This window comes from Tenebrio molitor, chromosome 3, assembly GCF_963966145.1.
Source record: "Tenebrio molitor chromosome 3, icTenMoli1.1, whole genome shotgun sequence".
Taxonomy (NCBI): Eukaryota; Metazoa; Arthropoda; class Insecta; order Coleoptera; family Tenebrionidae; genus Tenebrio; species Tenebrio molitor.
The window spans coordinates 6,950,568-6,972,690 of record NC_091048.1 but is presented as its reverse complement, the minus strand read 5'-3'; the positions used below and the strand labels follow the sequence as shown (position 1 = coordinate 6,972,690).

At 34.2% G+C, this 22,123-nt stretch overlaps 3 protein-coding genes and 1 long non-coding RNA gene across 4 annotated transcripts in view; 2 read left to right on the top strand and 2 right to left on the bottom strand.

The window, feature by feature from the left end:
- Positions 1-22,123, top strand: part of LOC138127003 (uncharacterized) — a 171,925-nt gene that overhangs the window by 86,583 nt on the left and 63,219 nt on the right. The window lies entirely within an intron of this gene.
- On the top strand, positions 62-5,865 carry Vps51 (vacuolar protein sorting 51). Its single transcript, XM_069042823.1, has 11 exons — positions 62-284; positions 336-470; positions 526-747; positions 801-1,405; positions 1,455-1,677; positions 1,732-1,959; positions 2,013-2,159; positions 4,967-5,148; positions 5,200-5,377; positions 5,428-5,540; positions 5,592-5,865. The coding sequence occupies exons 1-11, from the start codon at positions 204-206 to the stop codon at positions 5,698-5,700; spliced, it is 2,223 nt and encodes a 740-aa protein (XP_068898924.1). The 5' UTR covers positions 62-203; the 3' UTR covers positions 5,701-5,865.
- SmD2 (small ribonucleoprotein particle protein SmD2) lies at positions 6,398-6,903 on the bottom strand. The gene has a single exon (XM_069042855.1). It carries the CDS (start codon positions 6,788-6,790, stop codon positions 6,437-6,439), a length of 354 nt encoding a protein of 117 aa, XP_068898956.1. The 5' UTR covers positions 6,791-6,903; the 3' UTR covers positions 6,398-6,436.
- On the bottom strand, positions 13,542-15,103 carry LOC138126866 (uncharacterized). Its single transcript, XM_069042665.1, has 2 exons — positions 14,376-15,103; positions 13,542-14,318 (listed from the first exon to the last, which is right to left on the bottom strand). The coding sequence occupies exons 1-2, from the start codon at positions 14,784-14,786 to the stop codon at positions 13,557-13,559; spliced, it is 1,173 nt and encodes a 390-aa protein (XP_068898766.1). The 5' UTR covers positions 14,787-15,103; the 3' UTR covers positions 13,542-13,556.

Sequence of the window (22,123 nt, the reverse complement as noted above, 5' to 3'; positions counted from 1 at the left end):
CAACATCACGCTAATGACGGCATTCGCCAATAACAATTATGAATTTATGACAGTTGTGCCGAAATTGCAATCTAATCTGACAGCCCAGCTGGTAGCTCCGTCATAACCTAAATGTGTTAATCATATTATTTTTAATTAGTTCTTGTGTAGTACTGTATTAAGAATTCTCATATTGAATTATTTAGCCAATTTCCTCGGTAAAAATGGCTGAAAGAAAATCAAATCCATTAGACCTCAACAGTTCAAATTTCAACCCCAACTTATATTTGGATAAATTGTTTAAAGTAAACGATTTAAATTTACACAAGAAATATGGTTCAATCGTCTTATTTTAGGAATCGAATTTGAGACAAATAATTGATCATGAAAGTGATATAGTCAAAGACACACAGACGTTACACTCAGACATGCAAACTTTAGTATACGAAAATTACAACAAATTTATATCAGCCACTGACACAATTAAAAAGGTACTTTACGGCATTAACTCGTGATAAAATTTATCATGTTATTTTAAAATTGTAGATGAAAGTTGACTTTAAGAAGATGGAAAATGAGATGGACCTCCTTGCTTCCAACATGGCATCGATCACATCTTTTTCTGATCAGATTAATTCGACTCTGCAGGGCACCAGACAACAGATTAGTAAACTATCAGGTGTGCACACTTTACTCCAGAGATTGCAGTTTTTGTTTAAACTACCGACAAGTCTTAAGACTAGAATGGAGGAGAAAAGTTATGTTGAGGTACACTTTCAGATGTAATAATTATTTGAAATATATGTTGTGCATGTTTGAAGGCTGTTCAAGATTACTTGCATGCCCAGAGGGTTCTAGAACAGTACGGTAATTTACCATCGTTACAAGGCATAAAAACTGATTGCGAAACAATTCTGATTGATTTAAAAAAAGAGTTGCGAAAACAGTTCAGTAATCCTCAGGCTTCAGCCAAGGAGTTAACTGAATCTGTAGATTTGTTACTTCAATTGAATGAACCAGCAAACGAGTTGTGTTCAGAATTTCTTGTATGTGCTGAGAAACGTTTAAGCGACCAATTGGTCATGTTGAAAGATCAAAGCGAACAAAGAGACATAACAGAATTTATAGATTTAGGTTGTTCAGGATTCTTGAGCGATTTGTGCTTGGTTGTTGTTTCTTTCGATGACATGTTCATAAATAGAAATAACTCGGAAAATGTGGAAAACAGTGATATTTTTGAGAATTTTGCCGCGACTGAACTCAACACGTTTGTCAAACAAAATATGGAGAAGTATTTCGAGTTGGTGCAAAATAAAGTCGATCTGGAACAGGACGTTGGAGATACGGCGGTTCTGGTACAGGCTCTAGACAGGTTTTACAAAAGAATCGAAAGTAACACTTTGTGCAGAGATGTAGATTTTTCGTCGTAAGTTTAGTGTGACATCAAAATGTTGGTAACAATGCAACGATTTCAGCGTCGCCACTGATATAGTAATAAACGCCGGAAGGAAACAGTGCAAGGCCCATTTGCAAATTCTCAAAATGAATTTTGCGGATTCGTTGACGAAAGTTAGACAAAATTTGACAACACCTAAATTGATAAGTCAAGATGATTCGTCCAAAAATTTGAATGAACTCCTCAATTCGCTCGTAATAACGATAGTCGAGAAAATCAAAGGAGTCTTGCAAGATCTTGTGGTAAGAAACAATGACACAAATTGTTTAGTAGATTGGACAAAAAATAATTTTCAGGCCTTTATCCAACCTGAAATTAATTTCGCCCAAAAGCCCCAGTTCAAGGACAGTTTTTGCGTGGACAACGTCAGAGAAGGCTTGATCGTCTGCTTCATGCACCACCTGACGGCCACCGCACGAAGTTACTGCGCGATTGTGGCTTCCGACTTGAAAATACCACCAACTTTGTTGTTATTGTTGTCAAAACTGTGCCTAGATTTTCGCAACGGAAGCGTCAGTTTTTTGGTAAAAAAATGAAAATTGGTATTTGTTGAAACCACAATGAAAAATATTTTTAGCTGTCTCAAACAGACGAAGTTTTCCAAATCAACCCTAAGCAGAACGTGGCTTTGACCAATGAGAATGAGATTAGCATGACAATGCAAGAATCTGCGCAAGAGTTGTTGAATTCGTACGTGAGGATACAAGGACTGAATGTTTCACAGGTAAAAACTGTTTTTGAAATGAAAACTTCTTTAGGCGCAGCACACGGGCGGTGAATTACAATCGGGACAACCAACAGATATACAGTGTGAACATAAAACTCGGAACAAAATTCATAGTAGCGTATGTGATGTTTTTTGGAAAATCGCTCGGACAGGTCGATTTTATTTTGAAAAATGCCATCCTGTGACGTACAACTTGTTTAACCCCCACTTTTTTCATCTCTTTCTGATAGACCTTCCTACTACCTAAACGATGAATGAAAAAAAATTGGTACCTTACATAACAATTTTTTTTTGAGAAAATTGCAAATTTTATTTAAAAAAATTAACTTAATTTTTAATGTAAAAATTTTGATTGACCTCAAACAAATACAAACAACCATCTAAAGTTAACAATAAAGTTTAACGCAAATGTTGAAATTATTCCCTGCCAACCATTTGGCACTTACCAACACTGCGCTCAATAATGTCAGGGCTTTTCGTTCCATTTTAGAGCGAAATCGCTGCAGTAAATCTTCTAAATTGTTTGGTCGATTAAAATAAACCTTCTGTTTTAAATAAACCCATACAAAAAAAAATAACATCAAAAATTAAACTAAATTTTTGAAATAAAAATTGCCATTTTCTCAAAAAAATTGTTATGTAAGGTACCAATTTTTTTCATTCGTCGTTTAGGTAGTGGAAGGGTCTATCAAAAAGAGAAGAAAAAAGTGGGGGTTGTCATTTAAAAAAATTGGTGATGACGTCATTGCGCAAAAAGCAGTGACGTCATTTAAACAAGTTGCACGTTACAGGCTGGCATTTTTCAAAATAAAATCGACCTGTCCGAGTGATTTTCTTAAAAACATCACATTACGTTATTATGAATTTTGTTCCAAACTTTCTGTTCACATTGCATACAGGATGGTCCAACACTTACCATTTTTGCGATTACACATTTAATAATTGTCCAAAAATTCTGAAACTTGGTAGGCACAATCTACAATTAATATTCTATGATTGAGCATGATCAATTTTTTTCAATTAAATTTTTGTGATGGAGCTAACTTTATAGCGATTTAATATCAAATTCGTCAAGATATTGAAAGTTTTTTTCCCTCTACTAGTTACAGAACTCCTCACCTTTTTGATTGATCCACTTCCGACTTTGAATTATAATTAGGTAATAGTGAAAATTGCGACACAGCCTTCTTGTGGCACGAATCATTTACGAAAACTCTGTATTATATGAAATGTATCAACTACCCCATCAGTTATAGGATACCACAAGATTTAGTTCTTGACCCTACCATATTTCTAATCTATTGGGTGATTCAAAATGATTGTGGATAAGTATGGCAACTATGTACGAAAATTTATGTGGGAACTGTGTGGGTGGGGTAGAGTTGACATTTGTATGACATTTCATAAGCGTGCATTTGATTTTTTTTATACAATTGCACATTGATTTGACAATTTTCAAAATTGCGCAACAATGAACTGTCAAAGAAATGTCAACTCTATTCTACCCACACAGTTGTGCTGCCACATAAATTTTCGTACATAGTTGTCATACTTATCCACAATCATTTTAAATCACCCAATATTATCTAATAATAACAAGAAAATCCAAGAAGTTGTTCTTTATTCTGGCATGGGAAATATACAGGGTGGAACAAAAGTATCAAATATTGGCTGTAACTTTTTAATTTGACAATTTATGAAAAAATGTTTAATATAAAAGTTGATTGGTGTATTATCCTGCATCATCTGGTCTTTCTAGTTTGTTCCTATCTTCTTTTGTTTCGCTGCTATGGCAACCAACTTTGGTTTTTTAAATAGCACCCATACATTTTTTGTGTGATTTTCAAACAAGCGAAAAAGAATAAAATTTAAAAAAAAACAAAGGTGATAAAATTAACTATGTAACTAAGTAATAAAATGCAATATCAAGAATGTTGACAATTTTTGTTGAACGTCATGCATAATAATAAACCAAACAATTTTTGTATTAAACATTTTTTCATAATTTTTCAAATTAAAAAGTTACAGCGATTATTTGATACTTTTGTTCCATTCGGTATGTTGACTGCCTTGTCGCTAACTTACCTATAAAAAATATGCATTGCGTCAACTATTGCCTATTATAGTTCCTACTCAAACTTTTTTATCCTGCTTATGTGACTAAAATGATTATTTCCTTCATGTGTCTAGCAACCAATTGCGTGACAAATATTGACCAATCAAAACGAGAAAACAAAAAATAACCCGATAAAATGTCTCTAAAATGCACACTGTGCAATAATCGGATAAAAAATGTTGGTACCTGATTTTTTTTTTTTAAATAAATTATTTTGAATAAAAAGGATTGGAAATAATGCGTTTGTTTTCATTCTATTCAGGAAATAATCAGCCGTATACCCCTCGTGCAAAATTTTAATATCGGCAAATTTTTTGCTAATAAACTCAAACATCCATAAATTATTCGGTCCTCGACTACGTCTCGTGCTCTTATTTGCTAATAATTGGTCTTCTGACCTCATTTATGGATGTTTTCGTTCATTAGCAAAAAATTTTGCACTCGGGATATAATATGTGATAAAATGCAGAGGATCAGGGTAATCTCAGTCTTATTTATCAGTCATGACTGAATATTTTTAACGAGTGTAATTTAAATCGTTGTTGCCACACAGACGGGCACAGTTCTAAGTTAACTTAGCGCAAGAACCAATTCTCAGTTTGTTGTGTGTGATTCTAACTTCTTGATGATTTCTAGATGACATTTTACGTACTCGTAATAATTAGAAAATATCGATTTACAATTGCAGATGTTGCGGAAAAGTGTGGAGACCAGAGACTGGCTGCACACGATCGAGCCCCGAACTGTACGAGCTGTGATGAAACGTGTCGTAGAAGATATTTCTGCGATCGACGCCACCGTGGCGCTGCTTTACGAAGACCAGGGAAACAACACCGAACACAGCAGTGATTCCAGTCGAAAAACACACAGGTACGGAATGAAATAAAAATACAAACGAATTCTATTTCATCACGTTCGCAGCATATCCGTCTCGAGGCACCAGTACAGATCCAATTGGTCGAGTTTGACACCGAATCATCTAGACTCGACCCTCGTATCAAACATGCACAAGCTGTTCAGCGAACGGATCGAAATCTTTTCGACGGTGGAATTCAACAAGGTCTCCATACTTACCGGAATTATTAAAATCAGCCTCAAAGTTAGTCATACAATTTTTGAGTAAAACGTGTAATTGTGAGTGACTTTCAGACGTTCATGGAGTGTGTCAGGCTGAAGACGTTCAGCAAGTACGGTCTTCAACAGATTCAAGTCGATACTCATTACTTACAGTTGTATTTATGGAGATTTGTTGCCGACGAAAAGTAAGTGATGGCTACTGTTACTTGGTACAGTTCTAAGTAGAAATGTTTCAGTTTGGTTCACTTTTTATTGGACGAAATACTCGGGTCCGCCGTACATAGATGTCTGGAACCCATCTTGATGGAGCCAAGTGTGGTAGACATTATTTGTGAGAGGGGTTGAGCCGAGAGCAATGGAGTTTGACAATTATGACTTCAAAGCAAACGTCGTATTAGTTAAGTTCAAATTTACTACAATAAGGTTTATTTTGTTTATTTATTGTTACATAATGTTTTTTTTTGCAAAGAAATACAGAAATTACGAAAAAAAAGCCATCTTCTGATCTAAGTTGAATTTTTTTATGCAAATGTGTCCAAAAGAAGCCGTCTACGAGCGATTAGCGTTCTATAAAAGTACCTAATACATACTCCCATTTATTTATTACATCATAACCTATTCCAGCAGTTATTTAATTTAGTGTCGCTAATAGTCAATACTTGTTTTTTTTTTTGTTTTTCTAAATTTAACATCTTGGTACTTACTACGTTTATAATTATTATTTTAAAAATGTAGCAGGTGTACACGTTTTATGAACGCAGTGTTTTGTCTTTTGTATTGTTTTGTACAAAAAAATCTCTTGAAATCAAGTGGTAATGACTTAAGTAAAAGTTCTTGATGTGAGCAAGAAATTATGTTGTATAATGTATACCCTAAGTCTCAAATTATAGCGGGTGTCATGTTAACACCGATTTTTTGTTGTTGGTGAAGTAAACCACAAAATATTAAATTCAATCCAAGTAGTGACTCAGTCACAATCCATCACAGTGAGGTAAGTACAACTCTTACTTTCTTACCTTTGCAACAATCAATAAAACCCAAATTTAAGTATAAATTTATTGAAAACGCTACTCTTTACAACCTAACTAGCAGTCGCTAACGGATTCCGTACGACTATAATGACGGCATCTCCTCGAAGAAACATCTTTGAAATGAATCGATCCTTGTTGACTGGCTTAGCTTTCTTTTTACCTTTCCCCGGTCTTGGCAGTTCCGTCCACATTTCCTTCACATTTTCGAGAACTATGTTGCAGTGTCGGTCGAATGCTTTCACTCTGCCTAACAACTTCTTGTTATTCCTGCAGTTTATCAACACTTGGGTGTTGTTCTTTACTGACTGGGTGAGCACTGAAAGTGGGCCCGTGTTGAACTCCTCTTCTTCCCGCATTTGTAATTCTTCGGCGGTCATTTCGGATTTGGGTTTGGTTAAAGCCATTTTAGTAGATCTGTTGTGAAAAATTTACTTTACTACCGCAAGCACAAATTGAGGTTAGAATTCTGTAAATAGCGCTTGGAAAACGTTGCCGAGGAGTGGGGTGGCGGCTGCAAGAGCGCATGTGCAAGAATTAGTTGGTGATGGAGGGTTGTTTGAATTTAAATTTTATGGCAGCCTGAAGATGTGATGAGGGGTTGTTGAACTGTTGAAGTGGAAGAGCAGTGCTAAAAGTTTTATCATTATTAATTTACAGTAATTGCAATCAGTATCAGTATAAAATTGATAATTAGTCACAATGAGATGTTTAGTTTATCATTCGACACTGGGGCGTGGTTATTATGTAGGTATATCGTGGTCGTGTCCAAATAAAAAAATCCAAACAACAATAAATAGAATCTGGACAAAGTTGCCGAATTGACAGTATTATCAACTAACATTCTTGAGAGCTTGGCAGGGTTTAAACTGTTTAGAGCTATAAGAAAAGTTCAAGAATAGTTAAGGCCTCTATTAAAAGACGTAAATTTACGAGCGTACGGGGCTTTCCTTTCAAGGTTGTGATATGGACGCTCCGGGTAACCACCCTGACTTTTTTTTTGTTCAAAAAGTCGGCCCACATCTGACGAGCTCTCCTGGTTAGATGCAACCAAGAATATTAATTCCAGCATTCACTAGATCAGTAACAAAAAAAAAAAAAATCAAATATGAATGAAAACGATTGCATTGTTCTGACAATTCCACTCAGAAAATTTCAACCAATCAGCTTGTAGTATTTTGAATCATTGGACCAATTAGGAACGAATTACACCGATAATTTAGCATGGTCCTAAAATTATCGAAAAATTACACAGGAGAACACTGATTCGTGGCGTGGATTTTGAAAGTCGATATTGGGTAATTTTAATCTTGTGAATACGAAAAGTCCATCATATCTGCCGAATTGACTCTAATTTTTGAGATAAAGGCAACCCTCTTATGATGAACATAGAATAAAATAAAAATATTGGATATGTTTTAAAACTTTAATTTTCCAACGGCAGCAGCGTTGTAAATAATAATTTAAATAGAATTAATCGTATAAAAAAAATTCACGAAAATAAATTAAGAAAAACGTTTTTTATGCGATCGTCTAGGTACTGTGTTTTTTGTTAGCAGTAGTCCACCATCATATGGCGATCCCACTAGCCTTGATATTTGTAATTTCTTCCATAAATTTAAATCTCCAATCAAGTCATTGAGCTCTCCTTGAGAAAAACCCTAAAGTGTAGGATTGCACCCTTCAAATCCACTTTCGCTTCTGTTTTGACTCTCAAGAGTCTAACATTTCAACATCATCATAGGAAACGTTTGATAAGGCAGTAAATATCGGCACTGGCAAACCTTTACTGTGCAACATTGATGGTTTAGCCGCTTGTATATTTGGAAAAAATATGCTTCGTAAGCTTATTTTACAAAATCGGTAATATTTCTTCGTTGTAGTTGTTGACAATATTTATCACATATATAGCAAAAATTGTTGAGATCGTTAACACAAAACTTACGGGAAGAACTCATATTTTTTTCTGACATAAAAACACCCAACAAAACAAATGAATAAGCCAACTGATATTTTAGCAATCAAAATAATGAGCAAGATAAGACAGACTATTAAAATTTTTATCATTTTGGATAGTAGGGTTTATTGTGAGAAGTAGAGTCAATTTAAACAAAAAAACTACATCCCGAGTAATTGTTACTTGAGTTACATCCAAATTCACTACAAAAGTTAATGCCGCAGAAAAAAAATTTTTTTTTGTTCCCCAGTGTTATCGCTGTAATCATCTCCACCTTCCTAAAATTATCACTTATAATATCCCTAGTGCATTGATTATTGTGTTCCACTCGGGCTAATTAATACGTTTTAGAAATGCATTCGAAAAAATTTCCGGATATTAATCAATGCACCAGGGCATATTCTGTAAGAAAATCGCAACGACACGGACATTATGCTTCTTAAATTATAAATTTTTAAATCGTACGACACTCATTAAAGACCAATAGAAAAATTAGTTCACGAGCCATAACCAAGACAACAACAAAATAAATGATTTTGATTGGCTGAAAAAATTTCCACTTATTAATCACAGTTACGTTGGTCTACCTACAAAAAATTTCCAAGAAATTTTTTTGTTGCCATGGTTATGGCTCGTGAACTAATTTTTCTATTGGTCATTAATGAGTGTCGTACGATTTTCGCTGTAATTTTCTCCTCCTTCCTCGAATTTTGATAAACTCATTTTTGATCCACAGTAAAATTTTTGTTGTTTTCAACTACGTTAACTAACGCTTTGAGTCATAAGAATACGTATAAATTAAAAAAATTGTGTAAAATTTGAAAATGAAATTTTCCTTCGTGGAATTGTCATGCCGAATACAACTCGATGGTACGAAATTGCGGGAAATTTTTCTCCTCATTTTACTCGTATTTGTTTCTTAGACAATTTCCACTCGTTCGCTACGCTCACTTGTGGAAATTGTCGTCGAAACAAATACTCCTATAATGAGATCGAAAATTTCCGGCAATTTCGTACCCTCTCGTTGTATTACTAATGAGAATTGTCAATTTTGTCTTGACAATTTGCTAAAACTAGAATTAACGTGCGATCGAATAAAAAAAATCGAGTTACCTGGATTGTGCTATTCTGATGCTTTGATTGGTTCAAACCACCATTTTCGCCTACTCTGATTTTTTTTTATTCGATCGCACGGTATTATGACTCAAACGATGAGAAAATAGACATGTTTCTCATGTATGGTTATTGGAAGAATTAGATCTGAATACACGAACAAGACAACGTACTATGGCGAACAATAAATTTAGGCCGGCCTGTCATTGAGTTGACATCAAAATGTGAAGCTGGCATTATGTTCAACTAACCCCATTTTCGATTTTTGTCATTCTTGTCATCGTGACAGCGATAATCAAAATTAAAATTGGGAAAAGAAGCGTGCACCAGAGAGAAGTGCTACTACAAATCAGTTATGCTAGTGCGTCATGATCTGTAAGTTACGAAAAAAGCAAAGGAAACGCCAAACATCTTGAAAACCTTCAGTTTGAGAAACTGACGCATCAGTTATAATGACAATAAATGGTCGCTTGCATTGACTTTTTTGAAATGTCAGAAATTTGCCGGCCTAAATTTATTGTCCGCCATAGTACTATGACGGCCAAAAAATTTTGGCCGTCACTATCTTGACATTCCCATAAATTGTAAATAAACCTTTAGAAACCGTAACCCCACTTTCGATTCTTGTCATTTTGACAATCAATTTAAACTGTTTAAAGCTCAGATATTCCAAAAATCCGACATGAATGAACAAAATTAGAGCAGTCGTACATAGATAATCTGAGGTAAACGTTCTGTGTATACAGGGTGTTTTCGAAGTTGAGGCGTTCCTTTTAACATGTGATAGTATGCGTTGTTCTAAAGAATTTTAGCCAAAATCACCTTAGTAAAATGTGTACGGCAATGAAGATACAATAAGTTAATTTTTTTGAAATTTTTGAAACCGGTCCTGCTCAAATTTGCGCTGATTTGTTAGAAATTGAAATTAAAAAAAAAATCACATGAGCATGGACGTTAATCAAAACTACTGTCAGAGTTGTCATCTAATTAGTCGAAATGGCTTTATTATTAGGAAAATAATGAGCTCACAGATATATTGCAAATGCATGGGCAATGTTATCACGTTATCAGAATGCATCTGCAACGTCCAGAGAGTATTGCAAAGCGATTTCCGGAAAGACACCATTCTGGGCCAGGTTAGTTATTAATCTAGTACAGCGGAGAAACGGACAGGACCGGACTTAAAATTTTAGAAAACAATAAAAATATACAATCAATTATCTCCGTTAATACAAACATTTTACTAAGATGATTTAGGCTAAAATTCTTAAGAATAATGTGTAGTACCTCGTGTTACAAGGAACGCGTCAACTTCGAGAACAGCCTGTATAGTAGAAATGACAAAATAATTTCGAATTTTGAAATTTACCACCCAAAAAATAACATTCATAATCAAGACGGTAATCAAAAATCATGATCACAATAAAGTATGGATTACAATTTGATTTTTTGAATTGACAGACAATGACGGCCAAAATTTTTTTGCCGGCATAGTACCTACCATCGGTGGACATGAAAAGCTGGGACAAGATGACAACTGATAAAGTCAAAAATTACAAAATTTGTATGCGTTAAATTTGGTTTTTTACGAAAAGGTTATAAAAATTATGACGGGGTGAATGACGTTTATTTGTCAAAACCATCACGTTAAAGTTCAGTTTGTTTCATATTGAATGATATTGTTTGTTTTCCCAATTAAATATGTAATTGGTAATTATTCACAGAATCGGTTTTTTAGTGGTCAAAACATGTAGGTAAGAAAAAAACATTGAAACATTATTTTAATTATTTTAATTTTACAAAAGAGTGATGTCAGTGTGACAATAGTTAATCTGACAATTTGTGACGAAGTGAAAGTTTGATACACAATGAAAATTTTTTGGATGTCCCAGCTTTTAATGTCCACCGATGGTACGTGGTTCCAGCAAGATGGGGCCTCACCCAGTTTTCATAGAAATGTCAGAGAATATTTAGATAACAATTTTACAAACATAACGCCTTTAGATTTTTTCTTGTGGGGCCTATTAAAAGAAAGAGTCTGCCAAACACCTGTACTTACGATTGAAGAACCCAAACAAAGAATTCATGATGAGCGTATGGCCATAACGCCAGAGACTTTGTGCCACGTTCAAAGGTTCTTTTTAAACAGGGTTGAAGCGTGTTTACTCCAAAATAGAATGCATTTTGATCAATTTTTACGTTAATTTTCTTTTTATGTTGTTATTTTGCTGATTAATTTCCTACATTGCCATTTTGACGTTTGTAGCCAAAAAAACGCAATTTTTAAGTGTTTTGCGAATATTTTGGGACAGTTTGATAAAGAAATTAGCGAAAAGAAATCAGAAACGGTGAAGAATTAGTTAATTAGTATTCCACCACCGTCATATGTCGGCAGTGTCTGTGGCTACGCTTCACCAGCTCCATTATGAAGGGTTGTCGTAGTTGGTGAGGAGTATTTTGTGAATTTCTAAGGAGAGCATAAATGGTTGCGGTGTCGTTGGCGTTTCTCAAAAAAACTAAATAAACCTGAAAAATAATATAAAAAATGAAAATAAAATCGGTTTTCACACAATTTTTTGCGTATCGTAATGGAAGTATATACAGGGTCTTTCACAACTCGCGCCCTAGAGAAAAAGGACACCTGCCGACGACAATAAGTTGTCAAAAAATAGAAACAAAGAATTTATTACTGCTTTCATAACTGAGTTACAAGACTTGTAATTCTACCAATCCCAGAAGGGCATCTCGAAGTGTGATGTTATTTCAACCAAATAAAGCCAGTTGCTAGGTTTCAAAAATAATACCATCAGTTACAAAAAATGTTTGGGTTACTGTAATTTTGACACATTAGATTTGACTTTTCATTCTCAACAAATTTAGGTTAACAATCTGAAATGTTAGAGCTGTCATTACATTGCAAGTTTAGATGTCTACTGCAAGGCCTATGGGCGATTCTAGGAGATGCTTGGGGTGTAGCGACTCCACGGGCCTGAGCTGAGCCACCAGTGTCGGTCTGACAATAAATCGGTTACAGAGGCTCTGATGCGCAAAACCCACCGATGATTTTTGGCTGGTATGACCAGGTCGGCCGCGCTTTCATGTTTTGTCTTGGACGGGCCGCGGGCCTCGGACTCGTGGGGTGGTGGTTGATGCTTGATAGTCGCAACTAAATGGCATTCTAGGTCATTTCAATTATTATTACAACGTATTGTAGCAAAAAATAAAAAAAAAATGTGTTGCAGACGAAAAAATAATTGTTATTTCTGCCCGGAAAACGTTCTTCGAAGACTCTTGCTGCCTTCCTGGCGTTACGCTCACATTCCCCAAAAATTATTATCATTTCTAAATAATCAGCGGCTGAATACATTATTGTAACCAAATAAATAAAGGTTTTTTATTACAAATTTAATTTGACAGTGACATCTTTCAAAAACAACTCCAATCGCCGAAATATTTTAAAGATGTTTTTTCTTAAATGAAATCCTAGCAACGTAAAATTACGGCAAACACACCTTGGAGGTGTAGATCTCTGATTGGTTAACTTTAAGTTGTCTTTTCTCGAATATCTTTTAAGCTAGATTTTTTTTTCTTCAAAATTACACATCCAAATGCGATCTCCTGTTTCCTCTTTTTCTCTAGGGCGCGAGTTGTGAAATACCCTGTATATATGTAGTACTCTTTTACACGAAAAATTGTAACGAAAGTAGCACTTTTTTAAACGAAAAATCGTAGTGAAAGCAGTACTTTCTTGTATCATTTTATTCCTTGGAGATGATTGTCAAACCATACCTACTTTTTTTTTAATTTTTCATAAATCCTTTTAGGCCAAATTTCTCAACTTACAACGATATGCAAAAAAATAGCATGTACACACGTTATGAAAGTCTATTTTTTTCACTCATTTACTGCAAATTCATGGAAAAAAAGGTATGACTTCCATAACTAATTGTACAAATATTATTTTTCTAATTCCGTTGTAAAATGTCGAATTTTATGTTGTCGTTTTGAATGTCAAAATGACGTTCTTTTTTGCACTAATGCGTTTTGATTGTCACTTTTTTGCATTAATGCGAAAAAAAAATGTCAAATTCAATTAAGAATAATTAAGTGGATGATTTATTATATATATTTACAGTACAATTATGTAAATGTGAAATATGGAAACCTTCTGTTAATGATGATGACAAGTTAAGTTCGTCTGAAATTTGATTGTTTGACGATACAGCAGACATCTCATGATAACTATCAACCGATAAGTAATTATTTTTCTCTGGGATTTGACCACTTGAAGACGTAGCATCATGTGTTTTCAATTTTTTGAAAGATAAGGCTTTACTGGTAGTGTTGTCTTTGCCTAAAATCATTTGAGCGATCTTCTTCTTATTTTGTATTGATGCGTCAACGTAACCCTCGGCAACATTGGTCGATTTCCACCCCCCAAGACGTTTCAAAATCGACGTATCTGCTCCGGATTCAGCTAATAATGTAGCCGAACTACGGCGGAAAGCGTGACCGGTGTATTCTTCGGGATTCTTCAAACCAAGGAAAGTGGCTATTTGTTTTGGAGCGCCGCCAATAGTATTTATTCCAACAGGGTGGGCAATGCATTTTCCAAGTCTATAACCAACAAAAAATCTCTGGTGCCGTGTATTTTTAGATCGCAATGAAGAATATCTTCGAAAGACTTCTAATAAATTTAATCCACTAACATTTCCCGGAGTTATGGTAAATTCTCGTGGTACTTTTGTTTTAGTTTCAAGGATCTGAATCTTCAGGAATTCTCCCATATCTTCTATGTCTTTTATAGACAACTGAAGTAGTTCTTGCCTACGGCAGGCTCCTGATATACCGACAATTAGTAAAACCTGAAAAAGATGATTATTTTGTAATGTAATTCTTCTCTAATAATTTTTTTCTTGTACCTTTAACATTAAATATGTTTCATCGTTGGCTTCTTTTAAAAATGCATGGACTTCATCCTTGGTAAAAACCTTCGATTTCTTCCCGCGATAGCCTTCACTCTGTCTCTTCAAGAATGCAATCAAATTGTTGAATTTGCTAATATCTACCTTTTTATTCAAATAAATGGTTGTTCTTAGTTTTGAATACTCGCTCCACATTGTTGATGGTTTCAGCAATTTAGACCTTTGCATGAAATAAGCTAACATTACTTTTTCGGATATGCATTCCAACTTCCTCAAACCCAACCACTGGTCGAAGCGTTGATAACTTAACCCATAAACAGCTCGCGACTTCGCTGGTAACAAGGTCGAAATAGCAGCTTCCGCTGCAGCTTCAATATCTGCACCTACACTTTCTTCGGAATCACTCATTTGAGGGACCAAATTGATACCAAATTGTGATTTTGTGGATTTTTTTTCTGTTTACATATTGTCATAGTAAAGCGAAACATAAATTCCTTGACAAATTCAATGGTAGAATGATTTAATTAGGTACTTACTAAAATTTAAATATTTCTTGTTTTTTTTAACAATTTTATGAGGAATTAGAAAAAATCTTGTATGTGATTCGTTGCAAAACCGAGTGTTTTTCGCATTCGACGTGTTGCCCAACTCACTTCGTTCGTTGGGACAATTTTCACGTCTCATGCGAAAAACACTCTCATTTTGCAACTAACTACATAAATAGCTATTTTATAGTTAAGAGAATCAAGTGCATCTTCTTTTTTGGTCCACAGAAATTTGCAAATAAAAATAACCTCCGTCAAAAAAAGTGCAAGTTTTTTCATTCGTTTGCGTTCATAAAATATGTGATTTTTGAATCGGACAAGAAGCGTTAAAAAAAGTGCCGTAGCGTGTCATTTTTAACGCAATTATCAAATTTTTCATTCATAATTACTACTGGAATTTTTTTGGCATGAGTGGGCCAATTTAAATTTTAAAGGTCCACGGGTTCACACAGGAGAAAATTTTCAAATTTTGAGAGGTCGAAAAAATTGTTATCTAAACTTACGGGCGCCAAAAATTTTTTGTACAGTTGGTTTAAAAAAAAACGGGAATTGAAATCTGACCTAATGTGAATTGGAAATTTAATTTGTCAATTTATGTCAATTTGTGTCCGTTTGACAGTATTTCTGACACATAAGTGCAGTTTTTTAACGTAAACTCTAAAACGCCGTTTCAAACTATAAAAATTTAATGAAATCTGACGTTTTTTTTTAAGCCAACCGTATGCAACTCGTTAGTAAAGTATCTTTTTTTTACTAGGCGGCAAATTTTCCTTCTCGTAAAAAAAAGTATTCCTTTACTCACTTGTTGCATAATAGTAATTTATTTAACGAGTTTGTGTGTAAATTGGGCCTTTTTTGGCATGAGTGAGCCAATTTACACACGAGCAAGTGGAATACAACGTTTTTTTTGTTCGACGAGCACCTTAAAGGCTCCAAATCGCTTAAAATCTTTAAGATTAGCTTGACGTTTCGTTTTGACAAGTTGTGACATTTATCAAAATCCGTTCACGCAGGAGAAAATTCTTAAATTCTGAGTGTCGAACAAAAAATAACTATTATTGAATTCACTTTTTTTCTGTTTTTTAAGACATTTAAGAAACACAAAAATTTAAAACATAATTACATTTTTACTTTTTTTTTTAATTTTTTTTCCTTGATCGCATCCATATTTTTAGTGGGTACCATCGTGATCATTAAAAACGACTACACTAGAAATTTGGCTGTGTAAATTTGAATGAATGTCATTGTGACAATTGAAAAATTCCGCAATTAAGAGATTGTCAAAAAAAACCATTCTGCAAACCCGAATACATGATGGTGGTACCATTAGAAACATTGCTGCCGAACTGGGTGTTAGCACTAGCACTGTGTTGCGGGCGGGTTTATTTTCACGGATTTGAAAATTTTAAATATTGAGGTTGACAAATTTTGACAAATCTCGGTACGTTCACTCAGCCTAAATTTTCAAAAATCTCAGTGGCCCAAGTTAACGTTTTTTATGATCACGATGGTACGTCTTTCAAAGATTCTTTTTCTGAGTCATTTATTGTGGAAGATATTGTCTTATTTCTTAACGTTTCTATTAATTCTTATAATTTCCTGACTGGCTCCCTAATTTATTTATTTTACATAATTTGGTAGTGTACTTTTATAATGAGCTATTATTCTTATCTGGATAAACTATGAAAATCAGTTTCACAAAGGAACTCAAAGAAACGACATACTTAGTTATATCTTTCAATGCTTAAAACATGATGATTTATTTTGTTTAGGGAGAGTTGACGTGTTCTTTATAATTATAACCCATTATTTGAAGAAACAAATAAGTAGATAATAATACTCTTGGGAAAACATAATTTGTTCGATTTTCATATCTACTACCTACAGTACATATTCAAATAGAATTTCTTTCTTCTTTTTTTTTATATTATATTATATTTTTGTGTTATAAAGCAAATATTAAAAACATATAGAGATATTTTCATATTTGGTGGCGGAAACAAAAGACTGAGAAATGTCATAAATTGGTATTGTCAGTGTCAAATTTCTCAAAGACGTTCGTGATTTCGACAGAAATGCAACAAATTGGCAATAAGAAAGTTATTCATCGTCGAACTAGAAAAATAATTTGTAATACGTTTGATTATATGAGAATAACTTTTCCTTTTGAAGCAATGACAAAAATTGGTTGCCTTAGAATTTGTTTTTTCAATCTATTTAGCGAAAATTTAAATTTACCTAGACATTCCTTTTTACGGCGTTTATGAGAAATTTGACACTGACAAAACATTTTTGTGACATTTCTCAGTCTTTTGTTTCCGCCACCAAATATGAAAATACCTCTACCTACATAGTACATATTTAGTAGTACCTATACATACATTTTTTAAATGATGTTCAGTACTTTAATGCAAAACTGAATTCTACTCGATATCAAATTTAAAACTACTTAAATTTTGGATTTTGAATTAAAAATAAATTATTATGAATTGTGAAAGTAATCGAAAAAATTAAAAATTTGAGATTCGGTTACAGGATTTTTTTCGAATTTTATGTAATACGTTGTGAGCCCCATTTTGTTTAAATAAAGCGAGCAATATGTAGGAAATGATCGTCATTGTTACGTTCTTGAATTTTTGGAAAAGTTTCAAAGATTATCGAAAAATTTCGATAACGAAGTGATCTCAACCAACCGGTTTTGCTGGACCCTCGTTCCAAAATTAAATAATTAAGATAAACGATAATCAGAGTTTATTTATAGAAAGTATAACAATAGAAGATAACCAGCAACGCAAGTAATTATTCCAAGATTATGTTTATTTAAGTGGTGTAAGCGATGCCAACAACAAACAATAATACGTTAAGTATACTGAAGAAGGAACGATAAACCACCCCTACTAGTCGAACAAAATGTATATAAGTCACACTGACGTTAACAGCATGCAGAAATAATTCAAGCTTGGAGGGAAATCGGACAGTCCTCCGGATATTAAGTAGTTGCGCCGAAGGTGATGTCTTTGATAATTCTCCTCGGTTTAGCTGCTTATTATCTGGAGGACAAATATCAGCACATGTCGGCAAAACCAATGGAAAGATACTTTTAGGGAGGAAGATATTCTCCGAAAAAACTCCAAAGTGGTTACAATGAAGACTTCTGAACATTTGTATTGTTAATCTCGTTTAATTTCAAGCACAAATTAAAATAAACATTGTACAGTTGCTCTAAAAATGTTTAATTCAATTTGATATAATTTGATACAACTGAGTGTATTAATAAAACAATATTCATTGTTTGACATATAAACACTATTTTTTCTTATCCTGCAACTCCATTTCATAAAATCCACCTAAAATATCTTTTCCCCATTCATATCTTTTAGCAAATAAGTAGCTGAGTTAATTAATTTAATTGTTCTTATGAGAAAAGTTTGGGGTGTTGTATCCCTTGTCGAATATTTCCCTGTGCTTGCTGATTCTAACATGATCTCCAACTATTTACGAGTACTATTCCGGACACGGAATCTTGGCCAACATTTTTTAGACATTTCTAAAAAAAATTATGTAAACCAATCATTAGTGTCATTAATAAATGACAGTTATTAAAAATCACTTTGAAGTTTTTCTTATGACATCAAAAAAGCAGGGAAATGGCATTATCGAGTCAAAAATTGGGTTATATTCAATAAAGGCCAGTTCACACATATTTGTCAGTTAAATGTCAGTTGTGGCCAAGATTCCGTGTCCGGAATAGTACATACGGAATCATTTCAAAAAGGTCAGCTTGCAATGTTTCATTAATACCTTTTTTGAACGTATGTACTACCTTCAAAATGGCATTTCGCGACCGCAACAGTCAACGGCGAACGTAGATTTCGCGTACTAGTGCTTCAAGATCATCCAAAAAGGATTCGCCTTTTTGAGCATTCTGAAAATACTCGTAATTTGACTTGATAATAATAAAATCTGGTTTACAAAACGCCATTTCTCCAATTTGGATGTTGAAAGTTTCGAAAGAGTGAAAATATGTAAATCACTATTAATTCGATTGACACTTGTCAAGCGCATGGACAAGCGCCATCTATTCACAAAGGGTACACCACAAATCAGACATTGTTTGTTTCAAAAAATAATGCACATTCGCGCAAATGAAGCACTTGCTCCTTCGTCGCTCGTACCTCAAATAATGCGCTCATGAGCGAAAAATGTCTTCCCGCACTCGGTTCGTAAATAATTATTTCGGCTGTAAAACACACCTTTACCTTTTAATTTAGGTTAAGGTAGCGATTGCGATTTACCGACGGATGTTGTACAGTCTGATTGTACAGGGTGATTCAAATTTTTAGCCCGATCGAAAACACCCACTTCTAATCGATTTAAATTCTCAAAAAAGTCAGGAATGATTGTCTATCGTTGTAGAATATTCTGCAAGAATTTCAAATTTTTTAATGAAACAGGTAAATACAAAATGTTCCACCTAAGACTTAGGTCTTGTATCTCTATTATTTATGGACCGATTTTTGTGAAATTTAAAAAATAGATAATTTAAATGGTGGAGATTAATCTCGTGTTACTCAAGTACCTCCAGTCTTAAAAACGCCATTTTAAGTCCCTTTATTTGTGAATTAAATCGTTTAAGTTTTATACTAAACTGTAGAACAACAATTAATAATGACTTCCGCAAAAATTCGTCGTAAGTACTACAAGAAAAAGAGGAAAAACCGTGTCCATTTATTTTATTTTTCGCAGAATTCAATTGTTTCAAAGCGACTTGACTTGAATATCTCAAAAATTTTAGCACATTTTTAACAAAATAATTGATGTTTTCTTGAAGTAGAAACTGTTAATTTAATTAAATTTTTTGTGTAGATACAGTCGATGGACAAATAAAACTGGGACAAAAATGACAATCACATAAGTCAAAATTTACAAATTTGCATCGTTTAATTACGGCTTTATCACAAACAGGTTAACTTTGGTATGACATATTGTATAGACACTGACAAATATATTGACAATTCAATGGTCTGATTTACACAGACTAAATTTTAAGTGTCCCAGTTTTATTTGTCCACCGACCGTACATGTTTTCTAACGAGTAACAATCGGACACAAGTTTTGTGTAGATTCAAATAAAGAAAAATGTTAAAAATTATATCGTGCGATTCGAAAGTCTTTCTATCAAGTGGGTCATGACAGTGGAAACGAATGTCGTTGGGCTGCAGCATATTTAAATGAAAATTAAAAATAAGTATGTTTTATTAGTCCGTATCCTTTGATATTTTTAATTTCACATTTTTTTATTTTATGGTGTAACTATAATAATGTCATGGCTCACTTGATAGAAAGACTTTTGGATTGCTCGGTATTTTTTATTAATCGGCATTTTATTACCAGTAATTTATTCTTCATTCACTAGAATACCTATTTTCCAAATTTCACAAATATCGGTCCATAAATAATATATCGAGCGATCCATTGAATTTCTTATTAAATTTAGCACTGGAACTAAAGCCGTAGGTCTTTTTGAATTGATACACTTTAAATAAATCAATAACAATCAAATCATGTTACAAAATGCTATCAGTGGAGTTAAACGAAGGGCCCGTTTGTGCTTAGAAGAAAATGATGTATATTTTCAGCATATACAGGCTGCTTAAAAAATGACGAAACAACGCTATATCTACCAGACGATTCAGGGACACCCCCAGAGTGCTACAGAGTACTACAAAAATGTTTAAAAAAAAATTGTCAACTGACATTAAACAATAAGTCAAAGTAAAATAATAGGTAGGAAACTAAAAGCAATTAATTGCTCAGAGGGTGTCTTGAATAGTGGACAATGGCGTTGTTTCGCAATTTTTTAAGCACCCTGTATTGTAACATTATTTAATAAAATAAACATTACCATTGTAATTTTTCTCTTAATCCCTCGAATCCTTAATTCGCCATTTTCTGTTTTACAATTATTGTCATTAAATGTGACGTTTGTCGCGATAGTTCAAAACTAGACATGCCTTGACAGTTCCAGCGCCAACTTTAATAACAAAATCAATGGATCGCACGATAGATATAAGACCTGAAAGTCTTAGGTGGGACACTCTGTATTTCATTTTAATTCAATAATCGCTACATTAATTTACATAGTTTTTCACTGAGAGTTCTTTCCAACACTTAGGAAAAATTTGGTGTTATTGAAATCATGAAAACATCAGGGCTTTTTGAAATAAATGGAATTTGATATTAAAATGCAAAATTTAGCTATGATTTATTATTAAATTGGGCGGTCTCTTCCACAAAAAAGGTTGACATGGGTTGTTTATGGTACCATTTAGAGACTTAAGAATTACTACACAGAAAAGTTCTCAATATATGTTTGTTGGCTGTTTACCAACAATGAGGTATTTATTTATGACACTGTAGTTGTAAATCTTGGTCATTTTTCGCTGTTAATGTTAAAATTGGAATAATTCAAGAACTAATAATTTTCTTTTTTCACTACTAGTCTCAGAAGGCGTTATTATTGACTCTCGAACCGACCCCAGAAGTAAAATTTCCCTCCCTTATTGAAAAAAAAAAAATGTTGTTACACAGTCTAGGACTGGTTTACAAATCTATGAGGGGCGTGATGACCAACTCAATAGACCGGGACCAATGGCTTAACGTGACTTCCGAATCACGAGATAGAATATAGCCTTTTTTTTTTTTCGCCCTGGGTCGGAATCGAACCCGCGACTCTCGCGTCCCTGAGCCGAAACGGACTCCCTTAGGCTATATTCTGCCTTTATTTCTCTCCATTATTAACCAAGGCCAATAATGAACAGCCGTCACTTTTTTTTTTTTTTTTTAATAGCCTTCCCCTTTCACCATATTGGCCTATCAGGTACCTTGCGGTCGACTAATTTTTTCCCTTTTTCCTTTGGTGGTGCGGCGGGGCTCCGGGGTACTTTCCCCGGCCACCCACGCCCACCCTCTCCTCTCCTCAACTCTCCTTTTTTCTGGACGACACGAAACGCACACAACACAACATCCATGGGAGGCCATCCGGCCTGGGATTCGAACCCTGCTGACCTCGCGGTGGTGTCGGAAGAGTGTCGCTCTTCCTCCCACCACCCTACCGTCAGCCCCTGCTAGACATACACACACATCCATGGCCCGGCGGAGGTTCCTTCCTTCGAAAAAATCCTCCCCCTTCGGTGGGAT